This window comes from Corvus moneduloides, chromosome 3, assembly GCF_009650955.1.
Source record: "Corvus moneduloides isolate bCorMon1 chromosome 3, bCorMon1.pri, whole genome shotgun sequence".
Classification (NCBI taxonomy): domain Eukaryota; kingdom Metazoa; phylum Chordata; class Aves; order Passeriformes; family Corvidae; genus Corvus; species Corvus moneduloides.
Window position 1 is genome coordinate 6,111,929 of NC_045478.1, and position 16,475 is coordinate 6,128,403.

Below are 16,475 nucleotides of genomic sequence, written 5' to 3' on the forward strand. Positions count from 1 at the left end.
TGTTCCTCTTTTGTCTTTTTTGTTAGGGACTATTTGTGCAGAAATAACAAACCCATGTGCAGGATGAAGCACAAGATGGCTTTCCATAATTCACACTAATGGTGAAACAAAAGGGATCTGTGAGGATTATTGAAAATGTGGGAAACTGAAGTAAAATCTCAGTTCATGGGCAACATCTAAACACAAATCACTCAGGAGTGGTGTTTTGGTCATGTGCTCTTGTCCTACTGTTGGGACAGTCCTGTCGCCTACCTGCAAACACTTCACTTCTAGATATATTTGGTTCTTTTCTCATAGGATGGGTGAATTCCATCCAGGAACAGTGCCCACATAACTGTTATGCAGACTTAGCTCCAGAGATAGCAACTGAAATCCCTTGCAGACCAACACAGGTGAGAAACCAGATGTGTTTTGTTCAGTGCCTTCTGGAGAGGCTTTAAGACTGGGAAACAAGAAGAGCCCAGTTCCTGGAATTCTCCATTTCTTTTACACACTGTGGGTTCAGATTCCCCCTGGTCTTATTCTGACTTCTTCCGAGGTTTTGTGGATGTAAAGGAGAGCATCAGGGTGCTACAAGCAGAGAGTCACTGAAAGCCAGGGGGGCTGGATACTCACTACATATGGGAATGGATAGAAGTTTGAGCCCTGTGGTGTCTGGCAGCAGGCTGAGACCAGCAGGAACAGGCAGTGGAGACCTGTATTGGTTGGGGATGACATTTTGCCCGGTGACTTTGCTGTACAGCCTGAAAAGACAATGAAGCAAAAGGACCAGGGAATTTTCATCTGACTCATGCAGTAGGAAATACCAGCCCACTCCACAAAAACAGTGTGTTCTGCCTTCTTCAGCAACTCTGCCTGTTCAGTCCATGCAAGACAGGCCTTAGAACAAGGCCTGTAACTATTCCTCTGCACTGCCATCAGACTGTTTCCACCATCTCTCGTTTTTCTTATGTCAGCTGTACCTACTCAAAATAGGAGAAAGAAATTGCTTGGAGAAAGCAGAATCCTAAGCAGACTCCTAACAGGGACAAAGGAAATGGTGCAAATCTGCCATGAGAAAAGTTGACTTTGGCTCTTCAAATATCCCTCTCAGTGGTACTTGGGAAATGCACAGCCAGGAGATGAGGGAACAGTTAGGAATGTTGCTGCAAGTGAGGGGCTGTCCTGTTGCAGCAGAGAGGACTCTGCGACCAGCTGTATCCCACTCTGGAGAGGGTTGTAGCATCACCATGGGCTCAGCTACAGATTTCTGTGTGTTTTTTACCCCTTGGCTAAATGGACACAATGGAGTGGTATTTCCTGGAAATAATCTGTGTTATCTTGAGGTTTTAGAGCACTTCTCCATTAATTGCACTGAAGTTACCAAATTAGTGAACAAGAATCTAAGATGACACACAAGAATATAATGTGGTGCCTGAAATCACACACACACACGGGGACACACATACCCCCACCTGCCCACCCCAGTAACATTTCCTACATCATTAATACCTGAGCTAATTTAGTCATGCAGTAGATTGGATGATGAAACATAAAGGGAGAGGTAAAACACTCATGAGCCCTTATAAGACATTTATGCAACCAAAGGGAATAGAGAAAAGGAGGTGAAGAATACATAGAAGATATATATTTTGCTATGAATATGCACTTTCTGGTTATTCCTAACAAATCCGTTTCCTAGCTCCAGAATTAACAACTGTTAGAGAGCTACAGAAAAAGGCAGAACCCAAGCAGGTTGTGAAAAATCATTTTCAGCATTGAGGAAAGACTCTAAGCATAGTACTGAACAGTGCCTGAGTGGCTAACACCAGCCTGATTAAAATCATGAACTCTTGTAAAATTACAATCTTTCTGCACTGAGAAGGCTGTTCATCCAAACTCAAGTTTTGCAAGGCAGTGAGTCACTAGGGGAAAACAGAAAAATCAGCACCTCCTGAGATCAGTGGCTGCCTATTGCAACCATTATTTATCAGAGCTGGTGCTCCCAAGTGGGCTGGGGCTTTGCTGGCACTTTACTGCTCAGAGGAGCCCATGACAGAAAATGACAATAGGAACATGATCTGAGGTCTCACCTCGTGAATTGGAAGAGGATGGCAATGTGTTTATAGCCATGCATGTACTCGATGTCACCAAGGTGGGTGCCCAGCAGGGATTTGTGACTTTTGTCACCAAATGTGGTTCTTACAGAGATCCATCTGGAATGGGACTTCACCTGGATACTCACCTGGTTAAAAGATAGGAAGCAAAAGTAGGCATAAATTATTTTCTTTTCCAGTACAGAGATGCCATCACCAGAGCTCTGCAGGAATGAGGTGTAAGCTTGTACCTTACCCTCTGTTCTCAAGCAATGTGGAAAAGGCAGTGATCAGTGTAGCAACACCATGGAAAACTTTACATGATTGAGACTAACAAAAGAGAAGTCTGTCTGTGAAGATCTGCATTGGGGTCATAGGAGACTGAGTGGCCTGATCACAAAATTCAGCACTGATAAGTGTAAGGTAGAAAGAAATCATCATGACATTATGTGTTCTGTGTTGGACTCTGAACTGACTACTACCACTCAGAAATGGGGTCTGAAGAAAATGTCAGCTGAATTCTGAGATGCAGTTAAAGAAGGAAAATTAATTTTAAGACATTTTAGGATAGCAATGGAAGGAAAAAACCAAAACCAAAATGAAAAACCCATTCCAACCCAACATAAGCAAAACAAAAACAAACAAAAGTAAACCAAAACAAAATAAAATAAACAAAGAAAGAAAAGAAAAGAAAAGAAAAGGGAGAGAAAACTCTTTTATCTAGACATCTGAGCTAACATGGTATAGCTGTTCTTATACTTCTGTACAGAAATAACCAGAAAGAACATCACAGTGATTCAGAGTATCTTCCCACCCCACTCCTAAATCTATTAAAATAAAAGAGTGCTACAGTTTGTTTTTTTTAATCCAATCAATGAATGGCTAACAGAATTGGGGGGGAAAAAATGTGGGGAAATTTTTTTCAGTTTCCTGGGCGTGTCTGTCACTATATCCAGAATTCTACAAAAGAGACTATTTTGCTATTTTGAAGATACCATCCACTTGTAACAAACTCAAGAATTCCATGGATCTGGCTGATCCCAAGATCACGATTGATCAAAGTGGATCAAGAGGGAAATATTTTAAGATGTGACACAAGTCCTTGAGATAGTGACATGACTTAATAATTGAAGCACTAACAAAACAAAGGCTTTTGGTAGCTTTGTATATTCAGCATATTCTCACAGCATATGGTAAAAAAAACTTAATCTACACAAAGAGTTTGTATTACACTGGTAACAGGTTGTTGAAACAGATAATAGAAAGGCAAAAAGGTCATTAAACAAAATTTATGATGAGGGTAAACAACATCTGGTACAGTTTTGCATTTATCTTTTGCCCTGCTCCCAAACTTGCCTTCATATTCAAATGTTGTGGGTCAGCCCCTATTTTCAAACATATCTTTTGTGTGACTTTATGTAGCTGACAGCAAACACCCTGTTAATTGTACATGTAAGACAACATATAGAAGACAACTCATGTCAGTGAGAGCTGGGCTGCTGCTCAGGCTTTGGTAGCTATTTAAAGCTCCAAAACATCCCAAGCCAGTATCTAGAAAGCCAGAAAATCAACAAACGAATTGCAAATGGGGAAAAGTATTAAATGTTCTTCTCAAGTGATGTGGCTGTTCCCCTCATTCATTTAATTTCCCAATGAATAAAGCATTGCTGTAAACTTTTTAGCAAGCAAATTCTCAAGTATTTGTCTGCCTTCAGTGGGCAAAGCACATGTGTAGACACATTCCTCATTTCTCATACAAGATGTCTCCTGGGAAGCAATAAGTATCTTCAACTTAAAAAGCCCCAGAGAGCTAAAGAAGTCCAGATTTGCTATCAAATGCTGGTTCCCCACCGCATTCAGGTTGGAAAATATTGTTCAAAGTTAATTCTAAAATGCAGAGGATTCCTAGAGGTAAATAGCACGGTCTCATTTTAACCCAGGACATAGGTGAGATACATGACCTTCTTTTTAAATTTTCTCTAAGCTTCTCTTTTTCACGAATGTTGCAAAATAATTACACCTTCTCTTGTAAATCCACCCAGCACAATAGTCATCATCACACATTTTAGAAAATAAAGACAACACCCAGAGATATAATATGATTTACCTTCTCAGGTGGTTCAAAGAGATCTTCTAATTGGATTCATTTTAAACATCATCTGCTTTCTACCACAGCCCAGGCTACTCTCTCAAAGAGAAATTAAACCATGGGAATTTTTATAATTAGTTGAACAAGTTATTACTGCCCAGAAAAGAAGTTGCCTCTAGAGCCTGCACTCAAATTTCAAGTGTGAGGCTGGGCAGATATACCACCGCAGAAAACCCACAAGGCATTTTAAGAGGAGATATTTCCTGATACCATTCATCAGGTTGTACTCATTATTTCCCCCTGCACTGATCTGAGTTCTTCAGTGTCTTATCTGCAGATTAGTGGATTAACTTGTTCCACTGCTGTTACTCACCTTCTTTGTTCTAACAAAAGAGGGTGTTGAGGACTGAAAGCTGCAAAATCATGTTTTGTAGCTATGGCAAAATGTCTGTGGACTTTGACTTAACTATTAAGGGGGAAGCCCCCAAAATCTTCCAACCTGAGCTGGCAGCACGTTCACTGTGAGGGGCCTGCAAGGCTCTATGGAGACACATGTAGGCCCTTGGAGAAGCTGCACAGAGATGCAGACCTGCAGTTCTGATGGCTACTGGAATTCCCAGAAACCAGGGGAAATTCTGATGTGTTATGTTTCTACCTTGAACAAAAGCTGGAGCCAAGAACACACTGGACAAATAGTGGAAATCTGTCCAGGTAACAGTGGAACCCTTGTCCCTACAGTGTTTGGTAACAGTTGGTTTATCAATGGAATTTGTTTCCACAACAGTGTGTGAGACAGTGACTCACTGAGCTGTGTGGAAAACCCTGAGATTAAGCTCATGTTGTGGGGGATTATTTTTTAAACACTGATTAATTCAGGAGATAGGTCTGTTCCCTTTTCTGCAAACCTGGTTGCCTGCTGCTCCTTGCAATGTGGTGAGTCAGACCTCAGCCTTTTGCAGCAGTTTTAAGGTGATTAAATTGGCATGACTGATGCCCTCTTTGCCCTTACAGCATGTTTTTGTCTTCACTGTTGTGCTGGCATTGGTCTGATTTATTGCTTACCCAAGCTGGTTCAGGAACCTGAAGAAGCAGAAGGCCAAGCCTACATCTACAGCACTTAATGCCACCACCTCTCTCTCTGCAGACTGGTTTTATTGATGGCTTTGTGCTGGTGCCTTCTGGTCAGTTTAACTCCCTGTCCCTGTAGAAAACTAAAACAGCAATAAAGTGTCCAGCTTGCTTTCATCTGAGCGAATCTGATCATCTTAGAGAAGGTCCCCGTGAGTGACAGGGCCAGAGCAAGGAGAGGAGCAGGTAAGCGGCCCCAGGCAGGGAAGGGAGAGGGAACAGGGGTTGGCAGACATGGCAGGAGCATAAGGACAAGGAGGACCTCTTCCTTTCTGCCCTGGCAAGCTGTTCAACACAAGTCCATGGTCTATCCCTACAGAAAAAGCTGATCATTTTCTCCCAAAGTTGCTCCCTTGGCTGACTGCTTGCAGGTTTGGATGAACAGTAGTGCCAGTGCAGAGGCTGTGCTGAAGTGAAGGCAGAATTGGCTTAGGCTGAGTTACCTGTGGTGCAACTACACTTTCCACATTGCCAGCCCTTGACTGGAAAACTGGTCTGTGTTAAACTCTCTTTTCCCAACCCCCCTCTTTTTCTTTTTTCTTTTTTTTTCTTTTTTTTTTTTTTTTTTTTTTTGTGGGGGAGGTTTTGTTGTGTTTTTCAAAAATTCTAAGAGCACCCTGGGGTGTGAGAAGGGGAAAGAATGTCAGCAAGGCTTTCTTAAAAGAGGGTTTCTGCTCAAGGCATATCACCAAACTGCAGCCTAAAGGTATGATAAATTTTGGTTTACTTTGCAGGAGAATGTGAAAATTATACAATGCCAGAGCATTAGGTATGTAATCAACTTGGTATGTGAGCGCAGGCGATGTCCTGATCATCCTGATGTTTTTTCCTGTACTCATTCATCATGTACTGTCATGTCACCAGAAACTGTGAACTTCCTGGATTCTAAAGATTTAAAGTTTCAACCCCAGAACATTTTTTATTTAAGCATTTGAGTCTGCAGTTAGCCTTCACAGGCTCAGGAAAGCAAGCGAGAGGTGTGTTAGAGGACACCTGCTCTGAACCAGGAGCACTCATCCAGAACAAGGCAGAGCTACATGGGTCCTGTAATTCACTGGAAATGTGTGATGACACATTTCATCTGTCATGAAAGATAGACCAGGGTAAGGTTCCCTCATAGCTGCACCCTGGGAGATACTGTTTAAAGTGAAAGCAAATGTGGAAACATCTTAGAAATGAAGGTGTTGCAAGCTTTCTTGACTCACCCATCCTCATTCCAGTCCTGAATGTTCACACTTCAGTCTCATCTCTAGAAATGAATCTTCTCAGTTTGTGTAATCAAACCCCACTGTCAATTGTATCCAAATGCAGAAAAAGATGCCAGAATCTCTCAGAAACTGGATGCAACACTGTGGGTTCTTGCATCATGTGCTATTCTTATTCTTGAGTCTGAATTTTGTGTGTTCAGACACCCAAAGCTGTGTTTTTAACATGTGAGGACAGAGTGAATCCCAAGCATATTGGAGTTAACAGGTAGATTACTTTGAGATAAACGTTTTTGGGGTGAATCTGGCAATGCTTGGGGTTTCATTTATTGTCTCTATCACATGACTTTAGGGAGTTTTGCCCATCTCAGTCTTGCAGAAAAAAACTCTGGAGGGAGTCCTAAGAAATTGCTACCTAAATTCACTCATTGTAACGATGTTGAAATATCATTATTAGTTTTTTTAACAAATATTTTTAATTTAAGACCTGGGAGGTAACAAAAGTGCACTCTATGATGCTGTTGATGTTTTGGCTGGAGCGCTCTGTCCGGATGTTGCTGTATTGGAGAGCATCCAAACGAGAGCCATGGGAATGCTAAGACAAGAGCATTGTATGACCTCAATGACAAGAGCAATAATCTTGTGAACAGGCTGAAGGTTTTTGAGATTAGATAGGACAAGACTCAGGTACGGACTCAATAACAGTTTGTCCCTTGAAAAAGGACTGTAAGGGATGTTCACAGTGACAGCTGGCTGAAGGATGTTGTGAAGTCACACAATCTGAAGCAAAGATAAATATGCTGGTGATTATGGAAAATATGTAATTGTAATGTTTAGAAGCACTAAATTAGTCTACCCAGGGTGGCTGCAAAGTTCCCTTCAGTTGACGTTTTTAAGAACGGGCTATAAATTGCTGACATGGAAGAGAGCCTTTGATTCTGCCTCCATGTGAGTTTGTGGCAATGGCGTGACAGGTAGATTGTTTGCTGATCTCTTCCAATTACCTGTGTGTCTCTGCACTTCTTCAGTTTGTGCAATTAATGAATTCAAAGAGATTCAGAGGAGATGTGCAAGGGCAGGGATCTGTGTTCTCAGAGCTGTGTTTGGACTGCCCAGGGCAGTGATTGTCTCCCTGTGCTTGCCACTGGTGAGACATCAAAAATCTTGTGTTCAGTTTGGGGTCCCTCATGACAGGAAGGACACTGAGATGCTGGAGCATGTCCAGAGAAGGACAACAGAGATGGAGAAGGGTCTGGAGCACAACTCTGATGAGGAGCAGCTGAGGGAGCTGGGGGGGCTCAGCCTGGAGAGAAGGAGGCTCAGGGAGGACCTTCTCATCCTCTACAACTCCCTGACAGGAGGGTGAATCTGACAACCAGGTGGGGGTCTGGCTCTTCTCCCAGGGAACAAAGAACAGAACAAGAGGAAATTGCCTCAAATTGCACCACAGGATGTTTAGATTGGCTATTTAGAAAAATTTCTTCAAGGAAGGGGTGGTCAAGCACTGGAAGAGACTGCCCTGGCCAGTGTTGGAATCACCATCCCTGGAGGTATTAAGAAGATGCGTACATGTGGACTTGAGGGACATGGTTTAGTGGTGGATTGGCAGTGTAGGGTTAATGGTTGGACTTGATGATATTAGAGTTCTTTTCCAGTCTGTGATTCTACCTCAGACAGTTTAGGAATTCCTTTCTGGACCTTTGCAGCACAATATTCTGGTTTAAGCACAGAGGAGGTAAACTGTATCTACAGCCTTATTGAGGGTTTCCCCAAAACATTTTCAGAGGAGGGCTCTGGTTCACACCTTTTTCTACATCAGCTCACATTTTCCATCTTTGTTCATGCAGTATTTATCTTTCCTTTTGACCTACGATTATGACTTTAGATTCCTCTATTCCTCCATCAGCCTTCCTGTGAATTGTTGATGACCTTTTTACATACCCAAATAAACTACACGGAAAATGAAAATAATTTAGCCCCAGCTATCTGAGGATCAGGCTCAAATCATACCATGACCACACAGGACTTCCTGCAAGGAGAGAACAGCTCTGTAGGACTCATGTTTGCAGGGCATGGCAGCTGAAATAGCAGATGACTGAGAGCACAGACTGCCCAGCTAAATGTTCAAATTATCACATTCTCCAGGCATTCCTAATGCTCTGAGAGCAGCTGAAAGAACTTTCTGTGAGCATTTTTAACACATTTTGGACAGTGCCAGCCAGCCCTGCAATGTTTTCCTAGCCCTCCCGGCACAGTTCACAGTTGGACTTACTGCTTGTCTCTGGAGAACAGCAATCTGCCAGATCAGTGAGGGTATTCTTGCATGAATAAGCATCAACTGCCACAGTTACTGGCTAAGCATTAACTCAGGGAAGGAGGAAGGTGAGAAACAGTCCGGCACATTTGGAGAGGCATGAACACCATCCTGGTTGCTGGCCAGCTGTACAGCTGGCCCCTCTGGGAGGGCACCACACCAAAGCTGGACCTCTGGCCAGCCTCTCCCCAGGGACTGGGTGACAATACACCTGCGCTTACAGCCACATCACTGTGTTAGGACAGGAAGGGCATTTTTGGCAGGGAGGTGATGCCCACAGGATTCTTGGGTATGGTCCTGTGCAGGGCCGGGAGCTGGACTCAGTGATCCTTGGGGGTCTCTTCCAACTCAGCATGTTCTGTGATTCTGTAGTAGCTCATGGCTTCTATGGCCTTGCCAGTGTAGCATGATACAGACACCTGGGTTCTACCACAGCTGGAAATAACATGCTCTTGGCATTCCGTATAATCCCTTTCAGCAGGGCTTAGTAGCTCATTTCAGGTTTCCAGGCTATTTCTATAGACATTCTCTCAGACCTGTGGCTCGTTACTTGGATTCCTTAGCTCAGGTAACCTCAGTTCACCCAGAGGGACCTGGCCTACTCCACCTTATCCTTCTGTCTGACTCGCCAACTCTGTCTCTGACAGGCAGACACATTTGGAAGCCTTCCTTATCCTGCCAGTCATGTCTTCTTTCTAGAATCTTTGTGACAACACTTCTCATTTGATGTTAAGACTTAAGAAAAATAAGATTTCCTGGTTCTGGATGCATCTTAAGCACAGTGTCCAGTTCCTAAGCTCCCCAGTACATGAGCGACACACTGGAGTGAGTCCAGCAAAGGGCTATGAAGATGATTAAGGAGCTGGAGCATCTGTTATACCAGGAGAGGCTGAGAGAGCTGCTTAGACTGGAAAAGGAAAGGCACAGGGGCATCTTGTCAATGTCTAAAAATAACTGATGAGGGGACCTAAAGATACACCCACCCTGAAGTGGCTTCCTTGCTAAGGGGTTTTAAATGCAGAAGCGGAAACAAGCATTTCTGTTTCAGAAGACGCAGAGTTATCACTCCCCATGCAGCCATCCAACAAAAGGTATTTTCTTCCTGTTGGCTGAAACCTTTCTACGTGCTATGTCTGGGAAAGTGGTCCCTCTTGTGCCAAAAGGGAGATGAATACAACTTTGGCATCAGCAGCAAGAAGAAAACAAACAACATTGCAGGTGCAACACATCTTCAACCAGCAGTTCTTTGTGAGGGGGGTATTAGTCCCCAGCCTCAGCTCTTGGCCCTCGCCTCAGGCTGTAAGACATGTCCTGGGTCACTGAGGCCAAGAGCCCCCTGTGTAGTCAGGCAGCCATATTCTGCTTTAAAGCCTCATTGTAAAAGCCTTTAATTCTGTGCTTTTACTCCTTTGTTCACACTGAGAGACCATTCTCCATCCTTTCTAATGGGCTCTGGTTGTTTAATGTCATGAACAGATTGGGTGGATCCAAGGATTCTCTAGCCCAGGTGGTTCTTATCCAACAAGAGCTATAGCAGAGGCCCTTGGGAAGAGCTTTACAAAAATGAAGTAAGTTTGCAGCAGCACATCTTCAGAATTTTCTTTCCATTTCTGGCTATCAAGAGCTACAGGGATTTCTTGAGGCAAAGGCAGGTCATTGGTGTTTAACAGCCCTAATGGCCTATTAAGCTGACACAAATGATGTAAATTATAAGAAAACCTATGAGAGTGTCCAGAATCCATAATTTGCAGGAGCAAAGAGGTCTGAATTCCTTTGCTTGCTTTGAATCTACCACTCGTGAGGGTCAAGTTGTCAAACTAGATAGGACAAATTTTTTACATGGCCTTGTGCCACATATGTCACTTTCACATTGCCCATCAGTTGTTGAGGCTGAAGAGTACTATGCCATTTTAGCACAGCAGTTCTCCTGCCTCTTTGGTACTTGTTCTACATCTTTCCAATTTAGCTGTATTTTTTTTAAAAACAGTTAGTTAAGCTCAGTTACCCCCATGCCAGCATTTTCCTGTGGCCTAAGCAACTCTGCCTCCCTTTAGGTATTTTGGATGAAAGGCTGTAAGATCTGTGGAGGTGAAGGATGCCTGGAGAGAGGAACCAGAAGCTGCTGCAGGTTAGAAGGTGTGAAGGGAGAGATCTGCAGCTGGCACAGGACAGTTTGGCTCCATGGCTGCCCAGTACCCTGAAGCAGCTGAACCATTTGCAAACAGCTATGGAACATTTTTCCAGAGTCTTGAACTCTGGGGCGAAAGCCTTGTTTTCAGTGCCTGTCCAGTTTGTTATTCCTCAGCCACAACAGAAGAGCTTTCCTTTCTCTGCATAAAGCATGACCTTTGGGTAGTGCGTAATAAGTTGGATGATCAGACAATGTTTGTTTCAGACAGAAAACACACAATGACTTTAAGAAACACACACCCAGGCACAACAATATTTCATGGGAGACTTGGCTGAAAGGGAAAGGGGGGACAGGGGAAGTTGCACTGACCTTAGATAACACATCTGAATGAGAACAAAAATAAAATAAACAGAAATTAATCAAGGACACAAAACTGAATTGGTTGGTGATAAGGATTCAAACAGGCAATAAACAGGCTGTGGCGTGCTTTCTCTGTGATGTTTGTGGAACTGTATTATTCCAGCTCTGTGGAGCTAGCATGGTGCAGGGGGCTGAGTTTGATGGGATGCTCAGGGATCTCTAGGACATGAGCAGAGGTTTTGTTTTCCGGGGGAATAGAGGGGTTATTCTTATTTTTGTTAGTTTTGTGCAAACAGATGTCATGGAACTCATAAGTGAAGGGATGAATGTTCCCCATGCCATGGCTGAAAACAGTGATAGCTGAAACCAAAGTGAAATGGCATTTAAATCACACTTTACTGGAAAAAGATGCCCTGTCCATTTCTTGTCTTCTTCCTGGCAGTTCTTTCTCACTTCCACTCAGGTTTTTCTCTACTCCAGCTAAAGCCTCCTGCTTGACTTCCATGTTGGAGTTTTGTAGAGAACGAACAAAGAAAAAAGAAAAAAAATCCCTGAACAGTGAACTCCACCCTCCTATTTCAGCTCTTTGTATGCAGCTGGGTACCACATGTTTGGAAAGCCTGTGGAAAAGCACACGCCAGCTCACCTCTGACGATTGGGATGAGAGAAGGGATGTAGCCATGAACTTTCCCTTCTTCTCCTTGTGCTTTTTGGAGCATCTGCAGTGGTGTGCAGGCCTAATTCACAAGTAGAAGTACCACAACAAGATATTTGAAGCTCAGCACTGTGGTACTACCAGGAAGGAGGAACTTGCCAGGTACTCCCATATCAATGTAGTGAAGAGTGAGGTCTAACCTTATCTGTTGCAGTGGAATTTCCATGGGCTGCACTGAGTTTTGGATTGGGTCCCTGAGTCAGGCCAGACATGGGTTACTTCTATAGACTGAAGTACTAGAAAGTCTGATGACTGCATGCTTCCTGCTCATTTCATTTTATTAACCTCTTGATTTTTTTCCTGTTACTACTGCGAGTGCAGCAGGCTGTGTAGGAAGCTCCTGTAAGTTGTGTAGGTGTCAGCCTTTTGGAGTTTGTATAATCCCGCTCTGGACAAAGGGAGTTTCCTGTCTGAGGGCCAGGCTTGTCACACCTAGCAACAAAAAGGTGGAAGTACTAAATAGCATCCACCTTTTGCACAAAGAGTCATATAAATGGAGGGCAATCCCTCAAACCAGTGAAGGCAGGTCTCTGTTGTCCATATCTCTTAAATCCCTTCTCTAATGATAAAGCCTGAGAGAAAAAAATTGTTTCTATTTTGTTCCACTGATTTCATTTCCAGCCTTACTATTTTTGTACTGATCTGTCTTCCAGAGCACAGGACAACTCAGAATGGCTAAATAGTGCTACTATTTAACTTCTTGGAAGGCTACATCTGTCTATAATATTTTCAATATTATCAGAGCTCTTATATCTTGAACATTGGCATTAGGTGTGAGATCAAGCCACAGTATCATCAACACAGATGGGACTAGTTTGTTTTACTAATGTTCAGAAGACTTTAAGGAATGGTAGACTTCAGACATGCTTATCCTTGTTCAAAATTATATCACACTTCAGACTGAGACCAGGGATGATCCAGACTTGTGAACTCCTGTGGTACTTTTTGGGTTCACATGGCATAAAAACACAGCAATGCAAAGACAAGTTATGCATGATGGCAGGTTTTCTCATTAGATACAACACCAAGGAATGGCATTTCTCCAGCCAAGGGTGCCTTTGCAGAGCTTAAACAAACACCTGCCATGAGATGTAGGGCCTGAGTAGACGAACTGCTGAGGTCTCTTTCTGCCTTGTTTTAGGAGGCCTAGCCCATAGTTACCATGTTGCTCGTCTCAGCCAATGCTAGTGCCAAGACTCACAGAAATCCTTCAAAGAACAGTGTGGACCAGGGGCTGTTCCCAGTCAGCAGCACAGCCTGGGCTGCCTTGTTTAGGGAGAAAAGGAGAGTTCAGGCCCATGGAGGTGAGCCGTACCCTGACTGATGGCCTCAGGGTTAACTCACCCTGCCCTGTTGCTGTGACAGTTTCTCCTAATTCTAGCATGGCCTAAAATGAAGTGCACATTTCAAGAACAGGAAGGTTCTCCAGCTCCACTCCAGCTCTACCATCCCCCAGGTCAATGGGATGAGGTTGGTGCTGAACTTTGGTGGCCCCTCTCACATGAAGTTTTCTGCGGCCTATGTGTTTCTCTCTGCTGACTCTACAGGCAATCTAGGCCTTACTTCAGTAGGAACCTCCTTTGCTTCAACACCCTCAAAAGCACCTGTACTTACATTAAGGACAAGAGAAGCTTCCATTAACTGCTGTCAGATGGATTAAGCACTTGCCAAGTTGGTACTATCATGCTGGAACAGTGCTGGAACAATCATTGCAAGGCTGTCCAGAAACAAGGTGTTTAGGAAAAGAGCAGGTGGCTTTTAAAGCAGATTTTCAATAATAACACAGAACATCTCCCCTATAAGGACCAGCTGAGAGATCTGGGGCTGTTCAGCCTGGAGAAGACAAGGCTTCAAGGGAGCCTTAGAGCTCCTTCCAGTACCTAAAGGACCTACAAAAGGGCTGGAGCGACAGGACAAGGAGGGGATGGCTTTAAACTAACAGATGGCAGGTTTAGATTAATTATTAGGAAGAAATTATTTCCTGTGAGGGTGGCGAGGCCCTGGCACAGGTTGCCCAGAGAAACTGTGGCTGCCCAGTCCCTGGAAGTGTCCAAAGCCAAGCTGGATGGGGCTTGGAGCAAACCTGGTCTAGTGGAAGTGTCCCTGCCCATGGAAAGGGTTGGAATGAGATCAGCTTTAAGGTCCCTTCCAACCCAAAGCATCCTGCGACTCCATGATTTTAACATGTTGTGTATCCTAAATGCAGTAAGGGACAGTGGTTATGAACAGCTGTTGAACTTTTTAAGCCACAGACTCGAAACAGGATGGATAACAAGAGGAAGGAAGGAAGTGCCATCAGTCCTGTTTTATTGACAGAGATACTTGAGGCATGCACAGGCTTAGCTGGGATCTCAGACCTAGGATCAACCAACCCAAATTTTGGGGATACTGTGCAGGAATTTAGAGAATTTCTCTCTCAAGAAGGCACAGTAAAACAATTTCAGGAGCAAGGGGCATACTGTGAATAGCCTGTCATAAGGCATGTAGGGACATCTTTGGAATGAAGATGGCTTTCACACACTCAGCCTGGTGGTCATGGACGGCCAAGCCTGTGCTCACAGGGTTGAGCCAAAGCAGGAACTCTAGTAGAGCTTTTCCTCTGTGCATGAACAATTGGGGGAAGCTCGGTCATTTTGAGGAATTTCCGAGGACAGTAAATTACATACTCAATCACAACTCTATTATGTTTTGAGGGAAGGCATTTGGAAATTAATATTTCATATTAAGATTTAAATAGGGAATGCATACAGCTCTGCTGCTCACCAGCACCCTCAAACCTGGCTGCCACAGCATTTTCGCTCCTGTTGAGGTGCTTAAGCAGACCCTGGGTTGGCAGCAGCCAACCTTGTAAGCAGACCCTGGCTATCTCTGTGCCTCAGTTCTGTGCTGCCAAACAAGGGTGATATTTGCTGTCTCTGCTTCACAGGGTGCTTAGAGAGACCCTGGGGCAGGAAAAACCCATCACTGATTGCACTAATGATCTGATAAAGCAAGACTTGTGGAAGTACCTAGAAGGCAAATGAGATGTGACTCCCTTTTCATCCAGAATGGAGGAATTCAGTGCCAGGAATGGTCGATATTAGGTGACCTTTGAGGTCTTCCTGAAACAAGTATTACTTTGTGTAAATCAGCCGATGGAGACGACACAAGAGAGTTTAAAGGTTTTTATTCCTGGGCTGGGAAAAAACTGTTTATTCAAAAGTTGTCCACTGGAAGGTGTCTGAAGGGTGAGCTAGAAATCCTGTTGTCATGGGCTGACCCTGGTCTGAAGCTAAGCACACACACAGCCACTCACTGCCCACCTGTCAGACGGGTGGAGAAGAGAATAGGATGAGAAAAAGTGCAAAAACTAGTGGATTGAGATAAATAAAGGTTAATAAGAGAAAGAAAGTGGAAAGAAAAAAAAGTGATGTGAAAGTGATCCTTCACTACCTCCCGCAAGCAGATGTACACCCAGAAAATATCCAAGCAATGGCTGGTTTGGAAGATAACCCTGACTTCCACCACTATTTTTTTGTTGCTGAAAATGATGTTATATGGTTTGAAACATCCTTTTTGTGAATTCAAATCAGGTTTCCCTGTTGTAATCCCTCTCAACTCTCATCCCACCCACAACAGAGTCAGTGGAAAAAAAGAGAAAGCCTTGATGCTCTGCAAGCCCTGCTCAGCAACAGCCAAAGCGTTGGTTTAGTATCAACACTTTTTCAGCCACAAACAGAAAACACAGCACTGCATGAAGAAAGTTAATTCGATCCTAGCCAGACCCAGCACACCCATCTTGTTTGGATTGCTCAGATGGGAGTTATGATGGAGAGGGGAGCACTTTGGGGCAGAATTCGTTGCAGGCTTCCACAGGAATAAACTGAATTTTGTACAAAAGAGATAAACTGTGTGCAGAGGTGGTGGATTAAGGCTACAACATCCGTGTCATGTCATGGGATGGCTGTCAGAGTGAAAGCTCTTCCAAGCCACCATCAACAGCAGATAAGCCCTCAGAATAGGCTGCAAATGTAGTCAAAAACTCCTTAACGAAGTCCACTGGTGCAGCATTATAACATGCAAATATAGCAGTGTAATTACTAGACAACCTGCTGCAGTGAATTATCTGCTCCGCAGGAGCTGATCTCTGAAAAAAACCGCCAAACAAACGTGGAATCGATCATTCAGCCATCAGAGAGAAACAAGCCATTGCAAATCTTCTTTTGCTATCTCTTTCCCATTTTCCTTGTTCCTGCACACCCACCTTGTGCATTCCATTTCATCCACATTCCTAATACAACCTGTTCAGGGCCACTATCACAGCCCCACAGTTCCTGCCCTCACCCAGTGCTGGCTCAGTCCTGTCAGGATGCTGCCCAGCAAAGATAAGGGGGACGAGCTACTGCTCCCTTACCAGCAGGGCAGGTGCTGGATCAGATTAACCCATGGGCGGTAACTGTCCCCACGCAGGCTGAGCCA

The 16,475-nt window shown here is 43.9% G+C and overlaps 1 protein-coding gene across 3 annotated transcripts in view; it reads right to left on the reverse strand.

The window, feature by feature from the left end:
* Positions 1–16,475, reverse strand: part of ADGRF5 (adhesion G protein-coupled receptor F5) — a 49,218-nt gene that overhangs the window by 24,361 nt on the left and 8,382 nt on the right. For all 3 annotated transcript variants that reach the window (XM_032104283.1, XM_032104282.1, XM_032104284.1), the window contains exons 2-3: positions 2,073–2,224; positions 616–743 (exon numbers count right to left, since the gene is read on the reverse strand). In XM_032104283.1, the coding sequence (XP_031960174.1) occupies positions 616–743; positions 2,073–2,112 (168 nt within the window). In that variant the 5' untranslated portion in view covers positions 2,113–2,224. The remainder of the gene's footprint in view (positions 1–615; positions 744–2,072; positions 2,225–16,475) is intronic.